Below are 24306 nucleotides of genomic sequence, written 5' to 3' on the forward strand. Positions count from 1 at the left end.
CACTGGACTCAGTGGGCACCTTCGAGTCACCTGTATGGACAGCCTGCGTCTGCTTACATGCCTGGATCCTAGAGCTCATGTGACAGATACCTAAGTCCCAATGGAAAGAATAAAAGGATAAAACCCATTTTGGTCTTTAACTTACTGAAGAATGCTTGGAGGGATGTTTGCAGTGGGAACAAATTCAGTACAGTCAAATTTTATCATAGATATGAAGTCTGTCAGGAAGAAAAACACTAATGATTTCAAGTTGACAATCCTGGCTACTTCACTATGATTATCACAGTCTAGCACTGAGATGGTGGATAAATATCATGACCTACCCTCTCTCTCAGTCTCCCCACTTGAATGTTATCATTTCAGAATAAGCAGTTTGTTCACTATGGCCAAGTTCAGCCTAAGTCGGAAGTTAGGATTCCACCACTACATTCGGCTACACAGGACTAGAACTGATGTTCCACATGTATCATTTCCCACCAGCTTCCTTCCCTTGTGTGTCTTGCCTTACTTAGATTAAGTAATAGAAACACACAATGGCTGCCTTCGGACATAACACCAAACTGGAGACAATGGTGCCAGAGGTTCAATGTTGTGGTCATCTGAATGCGTGAAACCATGGTTTCATCACCCAACTGCCCCAAGGTTTTAGATGACAAACAGTAATCTGAACTTTGTTTGTAGTGAGTTTGGCTGCTGGGACCTCAGGTTTGAAGGCAGCATCATGTTAAACAGTGGGGGGCGCTGTACCAGGTCCCCCCGTAGGTTCTGCCATGCATGTGGTTTCTGCGGTGCCAAGCACCCCAGCTCCACCTGTAGGAGGGCTAAGGGCTGCAATGCAGGACTACCACTAGGTAGCAAGTTATCTAAGGTGCGGGTTTCAGGATGGCTTTAGGATCCCTTCATCCTCTCGTCGGGTGGCCTTTGTCACACACAACTTGTGGTCTGTCGTGGGGATGGAAAATATAGTGCTTAGGGAAATCTGCAAGGAAGTTGCTGTCAATAGGGTCCTGGGCCCCTTTCCCTAACCTTTGGGGGTGGTCCCCAAGAAGACTCCCGGTGAATTTCACCTAATTCACCACCTTTCCTATCCTAAGGGGTCTTCAGGTAATGATGGGATCCCTGAACATCTCTGTTCGATGCAATATACATCCTTCGATGAAGCGATTGGAATGCAAAGGGGCTGAGGCTCTGTGGCCCTGGTAGCAAAGTGTGACATTGAGTTTCCTTTCCGCCTCTTGCCCGTACATCCTGCTGATTTCGACCAGCTTGGTTTTTCCTTTGCAGGTAAGTTGTATTTTAACAGGGCACTCCCTATGGGCTGCTCCATCTCCTGTGCGGCCTCTGAAGCATTTAGCAGATTTTTGGAGTGGGCTTTGAGGAGCAGGGCAGGCTACATGTTCACCACACTAACTAGATGGTTTTCTTTTTGCTAGTCCAGAGTAATCTTTGATTTGTAATAATCTGCTAGAGAGTTTTGTACATCTGACTGGGGAGCTGGGTGTGCCACTGACCAAGGGTAAGACCGAGGGGCCTGCTACCTGATTGGCCTTTTTAGAGATTGAGCTAGTCACCTTGGCTGGTTTCAGCTGGCATAACCTGGGTGTTGTGCTGTGGCTGCTCCACAAACCACAGAGAAGGCAGCTCAGAGCAGCCCAGAAACACTTCAGCTCTATGCCTCTTTATGCTTCTCCAATCAGCTGCCCCACTGGCCGCCTCTCTGATCAGCTGCCCCACCATCCGAAGTCTCCAGACTCCTCCTGCCCTTGCCTGGCAACAGGGATATCACACTGCCGCATACCAAGCTTCAATGCATTTAAAGGGAGAGAACCACATTGGGGAAAGCCTGCTTTCCACTGAGTCTTAAGGTCTCCCTTTGTCAATCCTCACAAAAAGGATGGGATGACAAGAAAGGCACAGCGGGAGAGGTTTCCAGCAATAAAGGACTGCAGAAGTATGTTCACAAACACATGGAGCCAAGGTGACACCAGGAATTGGGCAATCTATTCCCAACAAAGATAATACATTACAGGCAAGTGATACTGCATCGCTTGGCAGAAATACCAATGTGCCAATCTAGTGCAGAAAACTGCGGAAACCATGTCTATGGAAACCTTCCTGTTATCTAGTCATATAAAGAAAGAGACAACAGGAATTCCAGAAATCTCCTTCTGCATCTGTACATTTACTTGTGTTCCTGGAGCAACCTGCAACACACACCTTGGCATGTTGCCGGGCACACAGGACCTTTAATTGCAGTTTCCTTACAATATGTTTTGACAACTTCCATCTGGGGTAGGAGAGGGAGCACACGTTGAAGAAACCCTTTCATTAAAAACACACCTGATCAAGTGGGGCTGCCCAGCAAGGCATCCTTTTCTAAGATGTTGCATGTGGAGTGTGGTCAGTTAGCAGGACATTGCCTGGACAGTGCTGAATGCTGCTGCTCCCATCAAATGTACAGAGTGCTCCTCTAAACACTGCACATACATGTATGTATATCCAATGTTCAGCCATGGCCTCCCCCCAGCTTGGAGGTGTATCAGACTGTAGGGATGTGCAAATTGATTCGGATACAAATCAATCTGTACCCAAATCTAGCTGATTCAGGTGATTTGGAGACAAAGCAGATCACCCTTGTGGTCCACTGGCTAGATTCGGATCCAAATCAAATCACGCCTGATTCGATTTGCATCAATTCAAAATTCGGATCCCTCCTATTAATTTCCTCAGATTCCCAGCTTTCATTGGGGGAAAAAGCTAAGTGCTAGCCCTTGTAGAAGTGCAGTTATGAAGCAAAATGTGTGGTCACTATTTTTCAAGTGTTTGGATTCTTTGGTGTATAATAATTTCCCCTCAATGAATCCCTATGAGGATACATTACACACCTTCATTTCTTCTACTCATTTTGACTGTCTTTTGGGCAATAGAATACAGGAACACTGGAAGCTGCCATATACTGAGTCAGACCATTGGTCTATCTAGCTCAGTATTGTCTTCAATACTGGCAGTGGCTTCTCCAAGGTTGCAGGCAGGAATCTCTCTCAGCCCTATCTTGGAAATGCCAGGGAGGGAACTTGGAACCTTCTGATGCTCTTCCCATAGCAGCTCCATTCCCTGAGGGGAATATCTTACAGTGCTCACACTTCTAGTCTCCCATTCATTTGTAACCAGGGTGGACCCTGCTTAGCTAAGGTGACAAGTCACGCTTGCTACCACAAGACCAGCTCTGCTCCCATGACAGTGTCAACTGCCATGTGCCAACTACACCCTCCTCTCACCCGCAAGGCAGTGGGGTACTACTCAGTTTACATTCTAGGATTCCCCCCCCCAAGTGTTTAGGCTCTTTGGTGTCTAATAACCTTTCCTCATAATGAATCCCTATGAGAATTCATTATACACAGAAGAGTCTAAACACCTCAAAAATTCCTAAAATATAAACTGAGTACCCAGTGGTTTGTGGGTTGCGGGGTAGTTGGAACATGGGATGCCACTAATTCCCCACCCCCACCTGCAAAGCAGTGGGGTAAAAATGAACGGAAGAAATGAAGGTGTGCTCACTTTTTGAAGTGACCGAGTACTAAAAAATATAAATGAAAAGACATCCGAGTTACTTTACTCAACCTATTACTTAAAATAATAATAAGAAAGCCCCTGCACACTGATTTGTGTACATTCACCTCATTTCTCATGGTTCTGGCCTTGGCATTTGGTTCAATATTTCATTAAATCATCCTGAAATCTAACAGCTCAATCTGTTATGAAACTACAGTCTCTAAGCAACACAAATTACCCGTGAAGCTGTGGTTTCACCATGCAGCAAGACTGGACCTTAAGAATGTCTATATACTGTACATATATTAAAAGTCTGCAGATAGAAGTAAAAATGTTCCTGAACACCACCCACCAGCTGAAAATCCTCAGGATTTTCAATAGGCTGGTGTATAGTTGAAGCTGCCTCCCATGGGGAGGTAGCCACTCCCACTGTTTACTTCTGTGCAGAGAAGTCCTGTGCACAGCATCTGGGGAGAGCCATTTAAGGGATTCAGAGATGCAGGAAGCCCTAGTGAAATGTAGTCCTTCCCAGTGCTTTCCCCATAGAGTTTTTAGCCTTTCCTTTAATGGCCCTCTCCAGCTCTGTGCAGAGAACCACTCTGCATGGACAGAAACGGTGGGAGTGGCAGCCCCACTGTGGGGTCACACATGATTATCTTCAATACTTTTAAGTCAAATCTTTGCACAGGCCTACTGTTCACCATTATTCATACTGACATAACTACAAAGCTGTTTCATGGGAATACAACAAAAGGACTTGCTATCAAAACTCCTGCTTTACTCATATGATACAACTTCTCTCTTTCCTCCTGATCCAAGATGTCCCAGGACTGAAATGATATTGAAAGCTTCGTTTCATGCTCAGTATTCATGGTGCGGTCTGCTAGTCTATTTGTATACATCATTCAAATACTTAGCAGACTATAAAATTCATGAGCTCATCTTTTGCACCTATCATTTATTACTGTTTATGTTTTGAAGAATTTGTTCTTTTGTGTGAAATAAAGTTATACTTCCCGATAACTTACAAATACCAAATTTTGTACAATCCTGCCAGTGAAATTAACTGAATACACTGCTTTTCACATTGGAATATGCTCACTGAAAAATTAATTATTTTTTGTAGCTTTTTGAAGAAATTCTGAATATGTTACTTCCCAATTACCTACAGATACCAAATTTTGCATGAACAACCCTGTCACTTAAATTAGCTGAATGAACTACTTTTTACACTGGAACATGCTTGGAGACAAGTTTTTATTTTTTATATTTTTAAGCAGAAATTTTGAATTAATCATATTTTGTTTGCTATTATTCAACAGATTTTTAATACTTAATAATCAGAACAATAATTCCAAAATGACATAACGCTCAAGAAAAACAGATACTATGATTAAAATTTACTGTATATTAAATGAATTATGTTTGAAGTTAAAATTTTACAGATTTCAAATTGTTCTTTTACTTTCCTTTTGCTAATACATTAATAACAATTCATATTATACATATTAATTTGCTGAACTTTCCTAGAAGTGTAATCTATGCAAAATGGCTTTGCCTGGTCAATGACAGATCTCACCTACTAGCATATAAATAATTTCAGTGCAACACAATAGTTTGCACCTTCAACTGTTCACAGAAGCATCACCATTTTTACTCTCTGTTAAGTGGAGAGACTTGGGCCAGCAAGAATAAAAATCTATACAAGATTCATTCTCATGATACATAAGAACAGTCCTGCATCCATCTAGTCCTGCATCCTGTTTCACACCGTGGCTCACCAGATGCCACTGGAAACTTACAGGCAGGAGCTGAGGGCATGCCCTCTCTCCTGCTGTTACTCCCCTACAACTGGTGCTCAGAGTGATCCTGCCTTTGAGGCTGGAGGTGCCATATGAGGTGATCTATTTCATATATTGGAGTCACCCCCATGTCTTCATTTATATGAGCATTAGGAACATAGGAAGCTGCCATATACTGAGTCCGACCATTGGTCTATTTAGTTCAGTATTGTCTTCACAGACCGGAAGCAGCTTCTCCAAGATTGTAGGCAGGAGTCTCCCTCAGCCCTATCTTGGAGAAGCCAGGGAGGGAACTTGGAACCTTCTGATGCTCTTCCCAGAGCAGCTCCATTCCCTGAGGGGAATATCTTACAGTGCTCACTTCTAGTCTCCCATTCATATGCAACCAGGGTGGACCCAGCTTAGAGTTGTATCCTATCTCATAATCAGTTTATTTAATTTAGAAATTTGTACCAATGGGGAAACTTTAGGGAGTTTGGGGGGATGGACTCAGGAGGATGAAAGAAGAGGAAGGAAATGAAATTGTTTCTTAATAAAGTTCTCAGTTAAACCTATATAATATGATTTGAGTTTATAAGTGAAGCAGATACAAAACCAGGAGTATTAAGTCTGAACTTGAACCTCAAGACTTTCAGACCAAACAATATTTTTTTAAAAGTGTTTAAAAGTTAAAAATAATCTGTTTTTTAAAGGTGTATCAGAGATTATGTATGGAGTTTGCGACATTTGAAATCTGTGAGTTACTATTCATGTATTACATTGCTCTCATCAGGCTTCCAACTCATGCAATTAAAAATATCTTGCACCTGAGCAGAGCCTGCAGGCAGAGTCCTCTTGTGGAGTGGAGTGGAGCCCAGAGCATGTTTCCAAGTAGGGGCAGAGGTAGACCCAGTGTCTTTTGGCAGGCTGGGGATAAAGCCTAGCAAAAAACTTGCCTATTCACTAATGATACACAGCAACTCCCCCTTCCCGGAACAAATCAAAACACTGTTGAGATGGAAAATATAGCTTTGTCTCTTGCATGTCTGGCAACAGGTTCCAAAGCAAAAATGAGGCCAGATTACAATTTTTTCTATTGAGATGACAACACAATGATAACAGAATTGCAGGTGCAAGGTCAACAGACATGAGACCAACGGCTTGATCTAACTGAACAATAGCCCTATGCAAATGTTATATCCCCTATTCCTGTATTAACTGTATAGCCCACGGAGAGCATAAAAATAAAAATGTAAAAGAATTCTGCTGGATTGGACTAAAGTCTGCCTAGACCAGCATGTTGTTTCCAACAGTGGCTGGTCAGGTGCCTTTGGGATGTTTACAAGCATGACATACGGGAACTGCCCTCCACTGTTAAGGAGAACATTCAACAAACATCTACTATATTTACTATAAAATTATGGCTCATTCATTGTGCACTCACCAGGAGGATTTCTTCAGGAACAAGTAGTAAACAGTCAGGTTATGACAAACTGTGCCTATGCTCATTTATTTAATACTAAGTTTTCTTGTAAAAACTACACTAAACAAAGCAAACAAATCCCCATGAAATTGCCTTTTTGAAGTCCAAATATAAAAAATATCCTCTTACCTACTTAGTGTATATCATTCTCTGGGATCAACATGGTATTGATTTTGTATTCCATAATATCCAATAACAATTAAGCAATTTGTTTATTTATGAATGGGACTAAAATGTATACAGCAATGGATATATGGTAAATGGTTGCAGATGTACATACATTACCAAATTTTCAACAAAGACAAAAACAGAAATCTAATGCTGCAATCTTGTGGACACTTATTTGGGATTAAGCCCTTTGAATACAGGACTTACTTCTGAGTAAACATGCATGGTATCTGGCTGTAAGTCTTTTTAAAAGCACCTCTTTATGGTGCTTATGCCCTCCGACTATTTTCAATGACAACAATCTAACACACAGTACGTGGCAAAGGACACCTTAAGGAAAAGTGGATTTGGATACAATATGAAGATGTTTTGTTTCAAGTGATGCTGAAAAAGTGTTTTGAGTTTTACAAGGGAAGCTGAACCATTAGTATTCACTATTCATGCACAGAAGAACAACATGGCAGAAAGCATGTCTCTGATGATGCACAAATAAGTTACTTACAGGTAATAAGTGTAGGAGTGATAGCTTCTTCTGCCATGATGGTGGAAGGATTTTAGGCAGTGGAGGAAAAATGAAATGGAAGGAAAGAAAAGCCAAATATTAATGTATGAAAAAATCAAGATGAGACTAGAACTGGAGAAACAAATGAAAAGGTAGCAAGAATGCATTTCAGAAACATCATGCAACATATCTGGAACAGACAGATGACATATCCACTCTTCACAAAAGCTTAAGCAGTAGCTAACAAATTTTTCAAAGATTTTTAACATAATTTACTGCACAACTAAAAGCCAAGACTAAGAAAGATATGTATCACACACACATATAATACTCAACACAGAGACACACATGTTAATTCACAGACCATGCTTTGTTTTCACTATAATTATAACAGCATGCCACCTCTAAAACATTGGTAAGAAATTTAGAACGTTAACTCTTCATAATGTTTACAGAGCTGCAGGTTTTTATTTTTGATTTGCCAGCGTACTGTGGGTTGCTTGATGTTGGGGATGCTTTCTAGATGTCCATCATATGGAAGCTAGCTTTGCTGCAATGCAATACACAACTCAATGGGCTCACATGTTAGAGATGACAACAGGGCTTATGAGCATGGGCTAGCTTTTTATGTATAGGCTGTTCTAAAAAGTAATACCAAATGAAACACACACACACACACACACACACACACACACACACACACACACATATACACTCATCCTTTCACACAGCCAGAAATATGTTTGAGGGAAAGTATGTATCAGAATTTTTATTTTTTAAACACACACACACACACACACACACACACACACACACACACACACACCATACATTTCCTGTCATTTCAATTTTTAAGCTGCTTTACTAAGTTCAATGACCAAAATGATACTGCACCTCTGTTTTGAGAGTAAAGGCTGAATGAAGTAGATTATACAAAATTGGTGTTTCTGCATTAGTTACTCTGAAACAATTCCACCATGTTTTCCATTCAGGGAAAGTGAATTCAGAAAGGATCCAATGATTTCTCACATCCATAAGTCAGGTTTCCAATCCTTTAGGGATCTAGTGATCTCCCGCACGCAAAAGTCTAGATTGTGAGCCCACATACATTTGCAGAGTTTATAATACAAATGCCTGTGCTTCTGCTCTGCCCATGACGTCCTCCCTCACAATTCCTAGTGGAAGGAAGGATTCTAAACACTGACTAAATTGAATGGTCCCCACCCTGCTTTATTCTAAAGATGAATAAAAATTATGTTCAAGTAGCAGGAGGATGAAAGATAGGAACCACTACAGGTATTTATAATCTTTATAAAGTACCATTTTTGACTATGCAAAAAAGAACATCCAACCTACATCCCATATAAATAGGTCTTACAAAGAAACATAGCTAATATTAAGTTGCCTCCAGCTACATGCAGCAGGCATTCCTTTGAAAACTAGGCTTTCATCAAATTTTCTCTCTCATCTCCTTTGCCTGCAGAAATGTTTGCCAGCCTCCCCCCCTTTTTCTGATGCTAACAGTATTGTTTAAACACAAGAAGCTACTTGCTTAATATTTAATCACATGTGGTATATTTGCTAAATGCACACCTGTTAAAATTCTATTTAAAGGGAGTCTGCAATATGCTTGTTTCAGTAGGAAAGCTGCTGTTATATATGTTCTTGCAGTTTTGAATCACACAAAAACAAAAACAAAAACACTCAACAATAACAAAGGAGAGTTGTGATAAGGAATGCACTGCTGTGCCCTATGGAAATATTTCTGCCTAGCTATGCTGAGAGAGAAAAAGAGAGAAGAGAGTAGGGCAATTCTATAGATGGTATAATTATATTTTCCTCCTATTAAGAATTATTCATTCCTCATTTCTCATTTAGAATCTCATGACACAGCAGTCCCTTTTCTTGCCATATGTTGTAATGACAGGAATATAGTGTAATTGGTATAAATGCTCCCATACATCTAAAACTTGTATAGCAATTTTATAAACAACAATAAATATAATTAATCAGTGCAAGACTGTCAACTGCTTGGATGCAAAATTCTGCCAAAAATGAATTGAGATGAATTATTCTGTACAAAAATTAGTTGAAGAGTCAGGTGTTTCTAATTTCAGCAAATGCATCAAATGACAATGTAATAGAATAGAAGAAAAATGAAGAAAAAGTGGCTCTAGATATTTTAATAATAAGATAATGGCATTTTACGTATGAGCATCTAGACAATTAGATTCCATGGTTCTTAATGTCCATTATTGCAGAATATAACCAACAAGAAACACTACAGCTTTAAATAAGATTAATTTAAGAAGTACAACACCAACACTTATGTAAAACATGAAATCTCCTAATAAAGATGTTGATACAAAATGAATTGAGTTTCAGATTGTATTTTAATCTAAACAGATATTTACCATTTTAGGCTACAACCAAAAGGCTTCATTAGGGTCCATCCAACAGGCCTTATAAAACATCACAAACCGCTTTGTAAATTTTCAAGTTTCAAAAGCGACTTGTCTTATAGAAAGGGGGTTGGCTGATGCTCTTTTTCTTTTCTTTTCTTAAGCCCAAATCTCCACTAAGCTAGTTCACACAATCATTAATGGAGACAAGTGTCCTACCCAGCTTTGGGAGCTGTGCATGCTTCCAGGTTTTGGACATGTGCTAGCAAAAGCCTGGCAGAGCGGGGGAGTACTTGGCTGTGAGATGGGCTGGGTAAGATGGTGCTGTCCTACCCAGCACTTGCCATCCTACCCAGTTCCTGTCTCACATACCATCATACCCACCTCTTCCTACCTTGGTTTTTGTTAGCACACAATCAAAGATCGGGAGTCTGTACAGCTCCCAAAGGTGGGTAGGATGCTTGTCCTACCCTACTAATGATTGTGTGAACTGGCTTACTGAATTACAATGGCTACTCATGTTACATTGAAGAGAGCTGCTATGGTGCTGCCTTTTATATTGCTAGTATATAATGAGAAAGTCTGGACCATGTGGGAGGAACCCAGCAGAAAAAGGGCAAAGTGGAAAACAGACCCAAGGTAGATTTCTCCTATGCAATCTGGAGCTTCTCATCTTACCCATAGAAATGGGCCTTCTGCCGCTAGCCAGTCCAAATCAATGTCTGGATGGACATATTATTTTTTTAGGAAATAACCCATTTAATTTGTCACCTCCTCTAGTTGACTACATGTAACCATTACTATATTGTCTACAGTCCACAGCTGTATTTCAGTGGTGAACTTCTGAACGCTCTGGAGACTCCTTAGGAATAAAATCTAAACATATTAATTACATTCTTTTAACAGGAAAAAAACCTATCATAAATTGGTCCCATGTAGATTTGCCATGAAACTATCTACAGAATCTTTTTAGTTTGAAGTATCCATTTGAAATGGTGGGCTTCTATTATGACTGCTCTTACATATGCCAATATATCCTGACTGAACATGTCATGGAGCAACATAATGTTGCTCCATGAGCCTTTGAACACCAAGAGCCTTTGGATGGGGCGGTCTATACATGTAACAAACAAACAAATAAAGTGAATTGGTCATTGGAAAAAAGTACTGAGGTGCAAACATCGGCAGCTGACATATATAATTTTGATATTTTATATCAAAAGTTCTGAAAACTGTTGATATTAAAACTTATAGTTCAGAAAATGATTTTAAAAACATGTAATTTCTGCAAAAAAAGATGCTGTGTTGAATAAGGTTGTCTACCCCAAACTTTCATCTCTGGGCAGTTAACAATAGCATAAAACAAGTTAAAAACATATACAAAAAAATTATAAAACAATTTAACAATTTAAAAATAAACCAGAGATTAAAACCTAAAAGAAATTAGGAAACTGAGAAAGCTTGGGCGAAAAGATGGGTTTTCAGGTGTTTTTTGAAAATTGCCAGAGATGGGGAGGATTGTATCTCAGCAGGGAGAGCATTCCACAATCTCGAGGCAGTGATCGAGAAGGCCTGTCTCTGTGTAGCCACCAAACGAGTTGGAGATAACTGGAGACAGAACACCTCAGATGACCTCAATGGGCAGCGGGGCTCGTAGTGAAGAAGACGCTCTCTAAGATACCCAGGGCCTAAGCCGTTAAGGGCTTTATAAGTTATTACTAGCACTTTGTATTTTGTCCTGAAACCTATTGACATTCAGTGTAGTTCCATCAGTAAAGGAGTAATGTGGTCTCTCTGAGATGGAGAGGAGAGCGGTCGTGTGGTAGTGAGCATGACTTGTCCCCTTAGCTAAGCAGGGTCCACTGTGGTTGCATTTGAATGGGAGACTAGAAGTGTGAGCACTGCAAGATATTCCCCTCAGGGGATGGAGCCGCTCTGGGAAGAGCATCTAGGTTCCAAGTTCCCTCCCTGGCAGCATCTCCACAATAGGGCTGAGAGAGATTCCTGCCTGCAACCTTGGAGAAGCCACTGCCAGTCTGTGAAGACAATACTGAGCTAGATAGACCAATGGCCTGACTCAGTATACGGCAGCTTCCTATGTTCCTATGAGATGACCCAGAGACCAGACTAGCTGCCACATTCTGAACCAACTGAAATTTCCAGACTATATACAAAGGCAGCCCCACATAGAGCGCATTACAGAAGTCAAGTCTGGAGGTTAACAACAGATGTACGACTGTTTTGAGGTCATTGATCTCAAGAAACGGGCGCAGCTGGCATATGAGCTGGAGCTGATAGAAAGCACCCCTGGACACTGCCTCAACCTGAGAAAGCAGGGAGAGGTGTGAATCCAGAAGTACTCCCAGACTGAGAACCTGTTCCTTTTGGGGAAGTGTGACCCCATCTAGAACAAGATCAAAATCGTCTCTAGAGTGCTGACCCCGCACAATAAGTACCTCTGACTTATCTGGATTCAGTCTGAGTTTATTCTCCCTCACCCAGCCCATTACTGCTTCCAAACAGGAATTTAGGGAGGATATGCCAGCTCCTGAAGAAGTTGACCTGGAGAAGTAGATCTGGGTGTCATCAGCCTAATGGTAACACCCAGCTCCAAATCCCCTGATGATCGCCCCCAGCGGTTTCATGTAGATGTTAAAAAGCATTGGAGAAAGTACGGAGCCTTGAGGGACACCATACTTGTTTTTTTGTTTGATTTCTATACCGCCCTTCCAAAAAATGGCTCAGGGCGGTTTACACATATTAAGTTCAGATCTTGAAGAGCAACAGTCTCCAATCGACACCACCTGGAATCTGTCCTAGAGGTAGGAGTGGAACCACTGTAAAACAGTGCCTCCCACCTCCAACACCCTCAGACATTCCAGGAGGATACTATGGTCGATACTATCGAAAGCTGCCGAGAGATCCAAAAGGACCAATAGTGTCACACTTCCTCTGTCAATTCCCAATTGGAGATCATCCATCAGGCTGACCAAGGCAGTCTCCACCCCATAGCCTGGGCAAAAACCAGTTTGAAATGCGTCTAGATAATCAGTTTCCTCCAAGACCACCTGGAGCTGAGAGGCCACCACCCTTTCAATTACCTTGCCCAGCCATGGGAGGTTGGAAACAGGCCTATAATTGCTCGACTCTGAGGGATCTAATGCAGGCTTCTTTAGAAGAGGTCTAATGATTGCCTCCTTGAGACAAGGAGGCATCCTGCCCTCCCTCAGAGAAGCATGTATGATTTCCACCAGGCTGTCTACAACAGCCTCCCTGCTAGATAGAACAAGCCATGTTGGACAAGGGAAATTCGCCTCCCCAGGCTTGTCTGGGAGCCTACTCTGCTATTTACTTACTACGAATATTTATATACCGCGCTTCAACAAAATTCTAAAAGCGGTTCTCAAAGTGCTTTATATAGAAAAATAAGTAATACATAAATAAATAGCCCTGGTCTGCTGCCCCAGACTAGGGCTACCTGACTTTTATACCATGGTCTTTACCAAGATAAATGGCGAAAAGCCTCATTCTACTGCATAGCCCTGATTGTCTGCATGATCGGGCTGTCCTCAGCAGCTCCCAGCAGCCTGGTGCAATCTCCACCAGGGAGTACTGCATACAGAGCGGCCAGGAAGAAGAGAGCTGCTACACTGATGTGGGCAGCCTCTCCGCTTCCCTCACAATTCATTGTGGGATACTGAAGGACTTTCTCCTGCAGATTCCTGCTCAGGACATCATTGTTTTGCTGTTCAGAGGTGCTCTTACCCCTGGACTTCCAGGGCCTCCACACCCGCTGAAGGCCCCCAAATCCTTTTTATTCTGTCCTGGGTGGTGTGGTCACTACGCCATGCAGTGCTGCTGACCCGTGCTGAATTGGGTGATCAAGTGTGACAGAGTGGGGAGTGGGGAAAGAATTATGTGGGATGGGAATATGTTAAGTTGCAGGTTGAAATGTTTCTGCTAATGTATATTTGCATAATATACTTGTTTTATATTATTACATTCTTGTGAGTTCAGTTGCTCTTTGTGCCCTAAAGAACCCACGTGTAAAAAATACTGTGTGTGTTACAGTGTGTGAGTGTGTGTAGGGGGATGAAGCTTAACTTGGGGGGGGGGGCTCCAATGGCCTTTAGATCCAGGCTCCAAAATTACCTAGGTACACCTCTGGTGCTGTTTGAGTGGGTGTGGAAATGGCAGCAGCAAGAGTAGGCTTGGATCATCTGGGTGCAGGAAGGTAGAATCCTGCCTTTCCCCTAACTGAACTGAATTTCGTCATGCGCACAAACTTAAAGATTCTCCGGTCTGCATGACTATCTCCCTCAAAGTCTCCATTATGTTTGCAATGTACATTTCCCAACTGGACTCGACTTAGCTCCTATTCCTCTCCTTTATTCACCATACTCTACCTTACAAAAATATTTCCAGTTATACAAAGACACACAATATCAGTAAGTGTCTGCTAGTTTTCAGTTGTGATCTTAAATTTCATAGAGGGGTTCGCTGTAATCTTTATGTCTGTGAGATCATACACTGAAACCTTTAGTTAAGCCAATGAAAAGAATAAAAGCTCTTCTTAATATTACCTTAGCTTTGTGGAAGTCACTGCAGTGCATCCATCCATCTCTTCTGCTCCAGATTATCTGGAAGAAGCTCATAACCAAGCTCCTTCCCACATTCATGCTGCTCCAACTCCTGGGATAGGCAATGCTTTTGTGGGAAAGAACTGCATTGTGAGTTCTTGCTGTGCGACCTAGAGCTTCTGGCCTTGCTGGAGCTGCATGGAGAGGACACACACTGCAGTGGTTTTCACATAGTTAAGATACTGTATGCCAGAAGGGGTCCTTACTTTTGCCACTGGCTTTAAAGGAAGCTGTCAACATTCCATGGATACAGAAAACCTTCCTTACACATTTAAGAATACACAACTGAAAACTGCTGAATTCACTACATGATATTTACTTTTTCATTGTTGATGCATGAATTTCTACCCAGGTATCTCCTGTTATGGAACTTGTATCTATTTTTATGAATGCAGTGCTCTGAAACTACAATCCATGACTCAAATGTAATGTCATCTTTATTTTTCACGGAGGTTCCTTTACTTCTTTCATGTATATCTTCCTCATTCTTTACAAGTTCCTTCCATTATCTGAAGAAAGTGAGTCCCTCCAGCTCAGTGTCATTCCACAGAGACCCTACTAATATGCTGGTGACTTAAATATACATGCAGTGTTTTCCAGATCTAATACTACTGACAGATCACTCTATCACTCACATCTGGAACTCTCCAGGATATATAGCAAGTAGATCTGACATCATTTAAGGAACACAAGGCCAGTAGAAATTGCAGTGGTGTGCCCTGCATGTAGGAAGATCATAATTGCAAAGGAAGAAGCAATCCAGTGACAAATATTAAATATTAAACCTTTTCCATAGCTACCATACCCTATTTATCTGGAGCTCGACTGAGAAATGAACCCAAACATAACCTCTACAGATATGCATCCAAACGTTTTCCCACTGTAGTATGCAATATACTCTCATTCCTGTTGCCAAGAATGACTGTCTCACTTTTCTCATGGATGAAATATTTATCCACTCTTCGACATCAGATGATAGATATTCCAAAGGATGATGGCATTACAGTACTATTAAAACTACTTCAAATTATACTGAGAACAGATCTCACCTGCAAAAATTTGCTGAACCTGTCTTATGTTACCAGCAACATCATTATAATGTAATTTCACTTGTTTTCATGGGGAAAAATGTACAGCAGAATTTGGGCTTTCAGAGAATTCAAAAAGCAAATCCACTCTTAATTAGCGCTATTATCCTACCGTTCACAGGAGGATCCAAAGGTGCCTTTTCACTCAATGAAGGAGTCATCCACACAAGGAACAACTGTTTTGGAACTCGCACTAGAATACTATATGAGAAAAATGAAACTAAACCTAAATATGATGTTCTCCTTCTGCAACAGTTTGTGTAACTTCTTGTACAAGCAGAAGCGTGAGAAATGTAATAGAAACTGCCTCTAATTTCACTAAATGTACTCTTAAGCATTTGCACAACACATTTATGGGCTACATTTTGCTCACTAATGTTTAGATCCAAAACACAAAGGCAGACATCCAGACTAAAAGGGTGCTTGTGGAAGAGTGTTTTCCATCATGCAAAGAGGGAGCAGCGATTTTCAGTAATCTCCTTTTGCCTTTGTAGGTACCTGTGCCTCCCAAAAATAGGAGCATTGTGAGAAAGTCAGGGAGGCACAGGTGGTTGTGAGAAAGTCAGGGAGGCACTTTCTCACATTGTGAGAAAGTCAGGGAGGCACAGGTGGTTGCAGTGGGAAGGGGGGAATGGTAAAAAATTGCTCCGCCCCCTCTTGCATGATGTAAAATGCTCTTCCACAAATGCGATGCTATCATGGATGAAAGCCGGTGTTTGTCTTTTTTATATTCAAAATGTTCAATGTTCTGAGATTTCTATAAGGAATCAAAGTTTCTCTAACTTTCGCCTTAACTCCTGGATAGAGTGGAGGTCATTTAGACTCTTTATGGAGTATAAAGGTGCAAAGTGCTGAAACTATAAACCTTAGGGTGTTTTAACAAATAGGCACTAACATTAATTTACTAAGAATGTTGTAGGAAGAAAGAGTCAGATATCAAGTTTCATAACACACCAGGTAGGCTTTAGGGAGAATAAGCAGCATTTCTTTTTAAAGTCCCCAAAAAGGTGGCTAAAACCTTTGCATGTGATTTACTGAAAAATGCTGCAGGAGATACTTCAACACAAATATGCACACACAGAATATTTATTAACTGCTCACCTTTTCTTCATAACCAACACAACCCCCAGAAATATAATAACGAACAGCAAGATTCCTGCAATGACTCCAGCAATTTTAACAGTGTGGTCTGTTTGCTTTTCTGGTTCAGGGTCTGGTTTCCTAGTAGCAGCACCTATGGAAGCATATTTTAAAAGGAGAGAGGAAAGAATTAGAACTTTTCCTACATTATATTTTGCATAAGTATAATCAAAGTTGGCAGATACCGAAACACTGATTTCTTAGGCTTTTTAAAACAGTAATTGACATGGACTGAAGGAAATCGAATTGTTTATATTGGTAAACTAAATTTCAGTGCTACACCTTACACTTTCATAAGAGCCTATTCTCACATACCAATTATCTTTATTTTTATTATCTGTGCTACGCTCCTTGTTCATTTTGCTATTTAAAAACTTGCTAACAACACAATAACTATCCTAAGCCTTTATCCAAATTTGATTTGCTGGAACATTTTCTGCAATTATTTTTCATAAATGAAGCAGTAATTCCTTAACATATTAGCTTAAACACCTGGAAATGTGAGATAAGCTCATTTACCATGCATTTTACCAGCAACTGTTTTGTTTTTACACAATAGACTTTTTTTTTGCCTTTGGAAATCTAAATCTAGGTCACATCTGGTAGGCAAAAGACTCCTTCTAAGCAATTTATTCACAAAATGGGAAGCAGCTGATGATCACACCACTGGCACCCACATTTAATATCTGTTTAAATGAGATAACCAGTGCCTTACAGCAGCTACTGTCTTAGGCTTTTATAGCCTCCTTGTTACCAAAAAAGAAAAAGGAAAAAAAGCACTGTTTGTTCTGTTTACTGTATAATGTGATGGAACGTCAGAATCCATGTCTCATGAAACATCCGTTAAATAATTTCAGCTTGAAAATGGTTAAGGATGCATTATTCAATTCACTATGCTGCCCCCTTAAAGGACTTCTGATTTTTTAATCAAAATATGACAGTATCCATCATTTGAGGCACCATGTCACCTTCACAAGGCAGACAGACAATCCTGGAAAGAAGTCTGATTTATAAGCTTGCTCATTAAACTGCCTTTGGATAGACATGGGTGTGGGTGGGGAGAGAGTAAAATGTAATTAAACTTTAACGTTTGGGGACCAGTACACTCCTGGTTTCATCAAGGAGTTTGAAAGCCGTGATTAAGTTCTACAGTTTTTATTTGCTTAGAAACCATGTCAATGAATAACCATAACAGGTCAGGTTTCTGATTGCTCAATAACAAATAATGCAAACATTTCAAGGGTATTCCATTCTCACAGAGCCAAATTAGGATCAGTTCTCTAAAATCAAAGTTTATAGCCGTATTTCCACAAATTGCTTTCCATTTTAGGTCAACAGATCTTTCATCCATGCTGGTGATAATAAGCTGAGTGTTTTTTGAGCTTCTGGACTCAATATATAGGGCATGTTCACACTGGTGCAAAACCCTGTGGCAGTTAACATCTCAACCCCACAAAAGAACCACAATAGTCAAATTGCAAACTAGAGCAAACACTACTGTGGTAGAGGCAGACAATCCCTCCTCCTGTTTCTTGTCCTATCAGAGCTAGAGAAGAGAACGGTGAGAAAGGGGCCAGTTTTGTATTTAAACAACGGTTGAGAATGGGGATCCAGAGCCTTTATTATGGGGCCAACTGTCTCACTTAGGGACTCATGCATACAAATGTTTTCACATTGCAAGTGCTGCTTCTCCTTACTGCAGCAGCTCAACAGGCTACAAGCTATAACAAGAATGACATGAAGACTTTTTGTCCTAGGTTTTAAAAGCACTGTAGTGAGGTAAACCCCTACTATTTTACATCCCAGTAGCATATCTAATGCTGCACTCCCTTCTAGCCATGAGAATCCGTGCTATCTGCTATCACAGCAGAAGAGAATATCTGGAGTCAAAGCTGGCAAGACAGTGCAAGTGTTTCCCCTTCATGCAGTGGTTCAAAAGCACATTACTTCTTTCTATGCAAAAAGCAGTCATCTTAATCAATCTATGCATGTACCACACTGTTCATCACAGCCTTTGCAGAAGCAGCATGAATTTTTAATAATTCATAATCAACAAAACAGCAGGTAACATGGGAGTGGAAGGTTCCACATACAATCCCATAATCTCAAGAACACCTCCTTCTGCCCTGTGGATATAGGAGGGCATGACTTTCAATTTCTTTGTCACAGTGCTTTCTATGCTCTTACTTTTTTGAATTAAGGTATTCCTTGTTATGTAAGGAAACAAAATCCTGATCTTTAACACAGAGGAAAATGTGTGAACTAGGACAACGATTTCTTTTCTTTTCTTTTCTTTAAGTAAAAGGTGGAGAGCTGGTCTTGTGGTAGTAAGCATGAATTGCCTTTGCTAAACAGGGTCCGCCTTAGCTGCATTTGAATGGGAGAGCACATGTGAGCACTGTAAGATAATCCCTTCAGGGAATGGGGTTGCTCTGGGAAGAGCAGAAGGTTCCAAGTTCCCTCCCTCGCATCTCCAAGACAGGGCTAAGAGAGACTCCTGCCTGTGACCTTGGAGAAGCTGCTGCCAGGCTGTGTAGACAATACTGAGCTAGAGGGACCAATGGTCTGATTCAGTATATGGCAGCTTTCTATGTTCCTAACTAACTCCTCATAGTTGATCACATGTTTCCCAGTACAAGTTAATCAGATATAATACTAGAAAGTCATGTGTAAAACCAGATTGCTTTGTTTTATGCACGTACAAGCCTCTATTTCCCCCACTATGGTGTGATTGAATTCAATAACCCCTTCCTTTATTAGAGCAGCTTGGTCTCACTATAATTTTCAGTTTAAGCCTGACCAGCAGCTCAACAATTTTTTTTACTTTTGTTACTGTTAAATGCAATTTGCTCAATGCATCATTCTCAACTAAATTTCTTGTGCAAGTGTTCCCATCAATTGAAGTAATGGCAAAGTTTAAAAGCATTTATGAAAATAGGCACAGCAAAGCTCAGTCACCAATGAAACATGCTTTTCCTGTTATTAACCAGCTTATGATGGTTTTGTTTTCTACTTTTTCAGCTCATAATGGTTTTTATTTTCTAGGTTTTTGCTCTAAGTCTTGACCTGTGTTATACAGTAACTGGTAAATATCCATCTGTTCCTTCTGAGGGCAAGGTAAATGATCACAGCTTCAAAAAAACCCCTTCACATTCTTAAGAGGCATGCAATCAAATTATTATGCAGGCAGCAGGATCCAAGTAATATCACTTTTCAGTACCTACCCTTAACTCATATTGCAGATAAGGTCAGGGAAATGAAATGTTATACCTTGTGTGACAGCTGCATTGTGATTAGGAGCATAGAATCATGCAAAATAGGACGGGACTGAACTGTCGAATAGTGGTGCGCGTCTTCCTTTGATTATCTAATTCAATGGGTCTGTTGCAATGCAAGACGATGGGGAGGCGCGAGGGAACATACCATTCTGCTTTTAAAAACTTGAACATTTTCCACCTCTGAGCAGAAAGTGATCCTGTTCACTGGCAGCTGAGGTGTGGGTGAGCCAGAAATTGAGTGAAATGCTAAGGAGTTGAATCAAGACATAGGTTCAAGGCTAATTTGTATTTATAGTCAGGGGTTCCACCTCGTAATACTGGTTGTATTCAGCAGTCACAACATGCACAGCCTGGAACACAAGGGAGGACCAAAAGACAGGAGTATAGCAGGAGCCTTCAGGTTAATCAGGACAAAGAGCAGGATGACCCTATAGAAAGGATGCGAGGGCCAAGTGCATCACCTGGAGTCACTCTCAATCTATATGAAGGCATTTCAAGAGCAGCCCTTGAGCCTGTTCAGCCTGCTACAGTCACAGCCAGTTGGCCCAGAGTGGTGGTAATCATCACGAGTCCTATGCCAGCACCACCCAAGGATCCTGGTGAAAAGAATTCACTGGCTGTGTGCTATGATGGCAGCTATTACAAGCTGTAAATCAGAGTAAAGATTCTAGCAGAGCTCAATGTCTATTTAGTTTGGTTTTGCCCAGGTGTCAAAATCAAGCAAAAAACTTGCAGAAGCATGTAGATTATAAAATAGTAGCACAACTGTGAACCTACCAAAAGTAACTATTATTCAGTCTTAACCTGCATACAGATCATGCAATATGCCCATTTTAATATTTCTAGAGCAAACAGCTATGGCTTCAGGAGGCTCCAGTAATTACTACTTTAAAAGTGTGTTGACTTTCTGCCTATATGGTTAAAGTTAAGTCGAGTTATGTCACCATGCACACCTGGCTTATAGTCTACACTTGGTCAGCTCATATTGCTCATCTGCATTAGTAAGCAAGAACAATTATTCCTGAATGTTCTTCCCTGGCTCAGACTGTAATCTGTACCAGCATATTTCCCCAGGTAATAACATTCCTGAGCAAAAACATGCGCAGAACAGGCTGAGGGTGTTTTGCAGCATTCTAGATACAAGGGACCTGTTGCTTCTGTGACACCTAACATCCATACTCTGAGGGGGAAAAAACTCCTTTGTGCCTTGGATGGTGACAGAGCATTCCATGGATCTTGGGAAATGTAATTTCCTTCTTCAACAATGCTGTTCAAGAGGGCAGGAATGGAGGCTGCTCAAGTGTCCAGCAAGACCTTGCAAATGTTGCTGTTGCCATTGCTGCCAAGTTAGCTAAGAAGGAACAGAAGGGGGAAGTGGGGCATGGTATAGCGACTTGTTGGAGGGAAAACCACACATGGACAGAGTAGGGGGAAGCCATTAAGAAACTGTTAGACTCCCAAAGATGTCATCAGAAGCACAACAGAACTTGGAATATACCTATTTTATTTCCATCTTTTTAAAAAATGCATTTTTTAAATTATCGAAACCCATTTCAAACTGGTTTTTGTGTGGGCTATGGGGCTGAGATTACCCTGGTTGGCCTGATGGACAATCTCCAATTGGCAATCAACAGAGGGAGTGTGACTCTGCTGAGCCTTTTGGAGCTCTCTGTGGCTTTCTATACCATTGACAATAGTATCCTTGGGGACCATCTGAGGGAGGTGGGTTGGGAAGCACTGTTTTACTGTGGTTCTGTTCCTACCTCTCTGGTAGATTCCAGATTGTGTAGGTTGGAGATTGTTGTTCTGCAAAGTGAGAACTGAAGTGTGGAGTTCCACAAGGCTCCATACTGTCTCCAATGCTCTTTAACATCTATATGAAATCGCTGGGAGAGGTCATCAGGAGGTTTGGTGCAGGGTATTATCAATATGCTGATGACACCCAGATATACTTCTCCATGTTGACCTCAACAGGAAATGGCATATCTTCCCTAAATGCCTGCCTGGAGGCAGTAATGGGCTGGATGAGAGAACAAACAGATATTGAATCCAAATAAGATGGAGGTACTGAGTGTGGGGGGCTGGGAACCGAGAGATGGTTTAGATCTGCCTGTTCTGGATGGGGTTACACTTCCCCTGAAAGATCAGGTACATACCTTGGGAGTGCTCCTGGAACCAAAGCTCTCCCTGATCTCTCAGGTTGAGGCTGTGGCCAGGAGTGCTTTCTATCAGCTTTGTCTGATAAGTCAGCTACATCCATTTTGGGAGGTAAATGACCTTAAAACAGTGGTATACATTGGCGCAGCAGGGAAATGCTTGACTAACTAGCAGAAGGTTGCTTGTTCGAATCCCTGCTGGTACTATATCAGGCAGCAGTGATATAGGAAGATGCTAAAAGGCATCATCTCATACTGGTGTCATGGCTTAGACCTCTGAGTCAGAAGAGTCAGAGGAAGAACGGGAGGACTCAGTTGGGAGTGCAGGCTCAGAGGCACAGCAGCAGGATTTGGCTGGGAGAAGAGACTCTGGAGCTGGGCTGGAATGGCAGAATACAGAGGAGTCTGAGCAGCTGGCAGACATGAGGGCTCAAGAGGCTGATCACGAGGAAGCTGGAATTTCACTTGTGTTAAGAAGGCATCTCAAGAGAAAGGCTCAGTGGGAGACATGCAGGCGCAAGATATCACAGGAGAGGAAATAGAAGTGCTGAGTCAGGAAAGCCTGATTGGCTGCTGGTTATGTTGAGCCCTATATTAAGCAGACTGTTATTGGCACAGATTGCTGTTATCAACTTTCGCTTACCGCAGACAGTGTTCATACTTAGAATTCTTCAACCTTTTGTGTTCCAGCCTGCCCTTGTTCTGTTCATCCCTTGCTCTGTTGTCCCTTGTTCTATTCATTCCTTGCTCTGTTGTCCCTTGTTCTGTTCATTCCTTGCTCTGTTGTTTTTTTCAGTTATTACTCAGTTATCGTAGAGGGGGGTACCTAGTTTAGTTCAAGGGACTTTATTTTGTTTCCTACTAATTTTCTTCGGGAGTATTTTTCGCTTTCATTCATGCAGCTTCACTGCTACTCTTATTTCCAGACTTTCTGTTTAACTCACAGAAGTAGATCTGAAGGGGTTTTAAATCCTGTCGGCTTATGCACTCTACGTGGGATTGCCTTTGTACATAGTTCAGAAACTACAATTGGTACAGAATGCGGCAGCATGATTGGTCTCCGGGACAACACGAAGGGACCATATAACACTGATTTTAAAAGAACTGCACTGGCTGCCACTATGTTTCTGGATGAAATACAAAATTGTTGGTTATTACCTATAAAGATCTTAACAGCTTGTGCCCAGGGTTTTTAAAAGAGCACCTTCTTTGTCATGATCCCTGCCGCCTGTTATGATCTTTTGGAGAGGTCAGGTTACAATTGCCGCCAGCTCATCTGGTGGTGACCCGGGACCGGGCTTTCTCTGTGGCTGCCCTAGGGCTTTGGAATATGGTCACCACTGAAATAAGAGCTTCTCCTTCTCTGTTTGTTTTCAGGAGGACCCTCAAGATTCACCTGTTTTCGCAGGCTTAGAAATAATTTTAATAATTTGTTTAAATAACTGTTTTATGTGGTTTTATTGTGTTTCATGGATTTTAATCAGTGACGTTTTGTATTTCAAACTTCATACACTGTCTAGAGATGTACATATCAGGTGGTACAAAATATGATAAATAAATAAATAATTTTGCGTTCAGTTTCAAATTGAGCTGAAAGATGGCTACCCATTACAAGTCCAGATGAGTCATGAACCACTGATGAACTGCAGGCATGATAACTCTGTGACAAAACTTATTGTTGCTCTTTAAACCTTGCCTTCAATTCCCCCTCTGACGTGAAGCCTTGAGTATATTAGCATTATAAACTATTTGGATCATGATGTCATTGGTAACATCCTCCTTTCATTTTTGTTAAATCTTATCATTTAAATTCTATTACATGCTTATCAATCTATTGAGTGCCAGGGTTAGTAACCTGAAAGCAGATCACACTAAACCTCCTCCAATCCATAGAAGAATGCACCCTAGCATTTTGCGAATCTCCTCCTATGCAGATGGATCAGAATTAATTACTGATTTTCCATCAACAGTTTAGCATAGTTTTAGCACAGATCTGAAACAGAATATTTTGAATCCTATCATAGTATCAGCAGTTTCTGTTTTAGATTAATGTTTACATCCTGCAATAAATGTCTAGGGGATCCCATCACATGTTAAAAACAGGAACTGTTGTGTT

General features: G+C 41.1%; 1 protein-coding gene across 13 annotated transcripts in view; it reads right to left on the reverse strand.

The window, feature by feature from the left end:
- The window catches only part of PTPRM (protein tyrosine phosphatase receptor type M), a 665945-nt gene that overhangs the window by 198935 nt on the left and 442704 nt on the right, over positions 1–24306 (reverse strand). For 7 of the 13 annotated variants that reach the window (XM_053243115.1, XM_053243123.1, XM_053243121.1 and 4 more), the window contains one exon: positions 16718–16850. In XM_053243115.1, coding sequence (XP_053099090.1) covers positions 16718–16850 — 133 coding nt within the window. Of the gene's footprint in view, positions 1–7486; positions 7517–16717; positions 16851–24306 lie in introns of all 13 variants that reach the window. The other 6 variants (XM_053243122.1, XM_053243114.1, XM_053243112.1 and 3 more) reach the window with 1 other exon arrangement.

The sequence above is a fragment of the Hemicordylus capensis genome, chromosome 4 (assembly GCF_027244095.1).
Source record: "Hemicordylus capensis ecotype Gifberg chromosome 4, rHemCap1.1.pri, whole genome shotgun sequence".
In the NCBI taxonomy this organism is placed as follows: Eukaryota; Metazoa; Chordata; class Lepidosauria; order Squamata; family Cordylidae; genus Hemicordylus; species Hemicordylus capensis.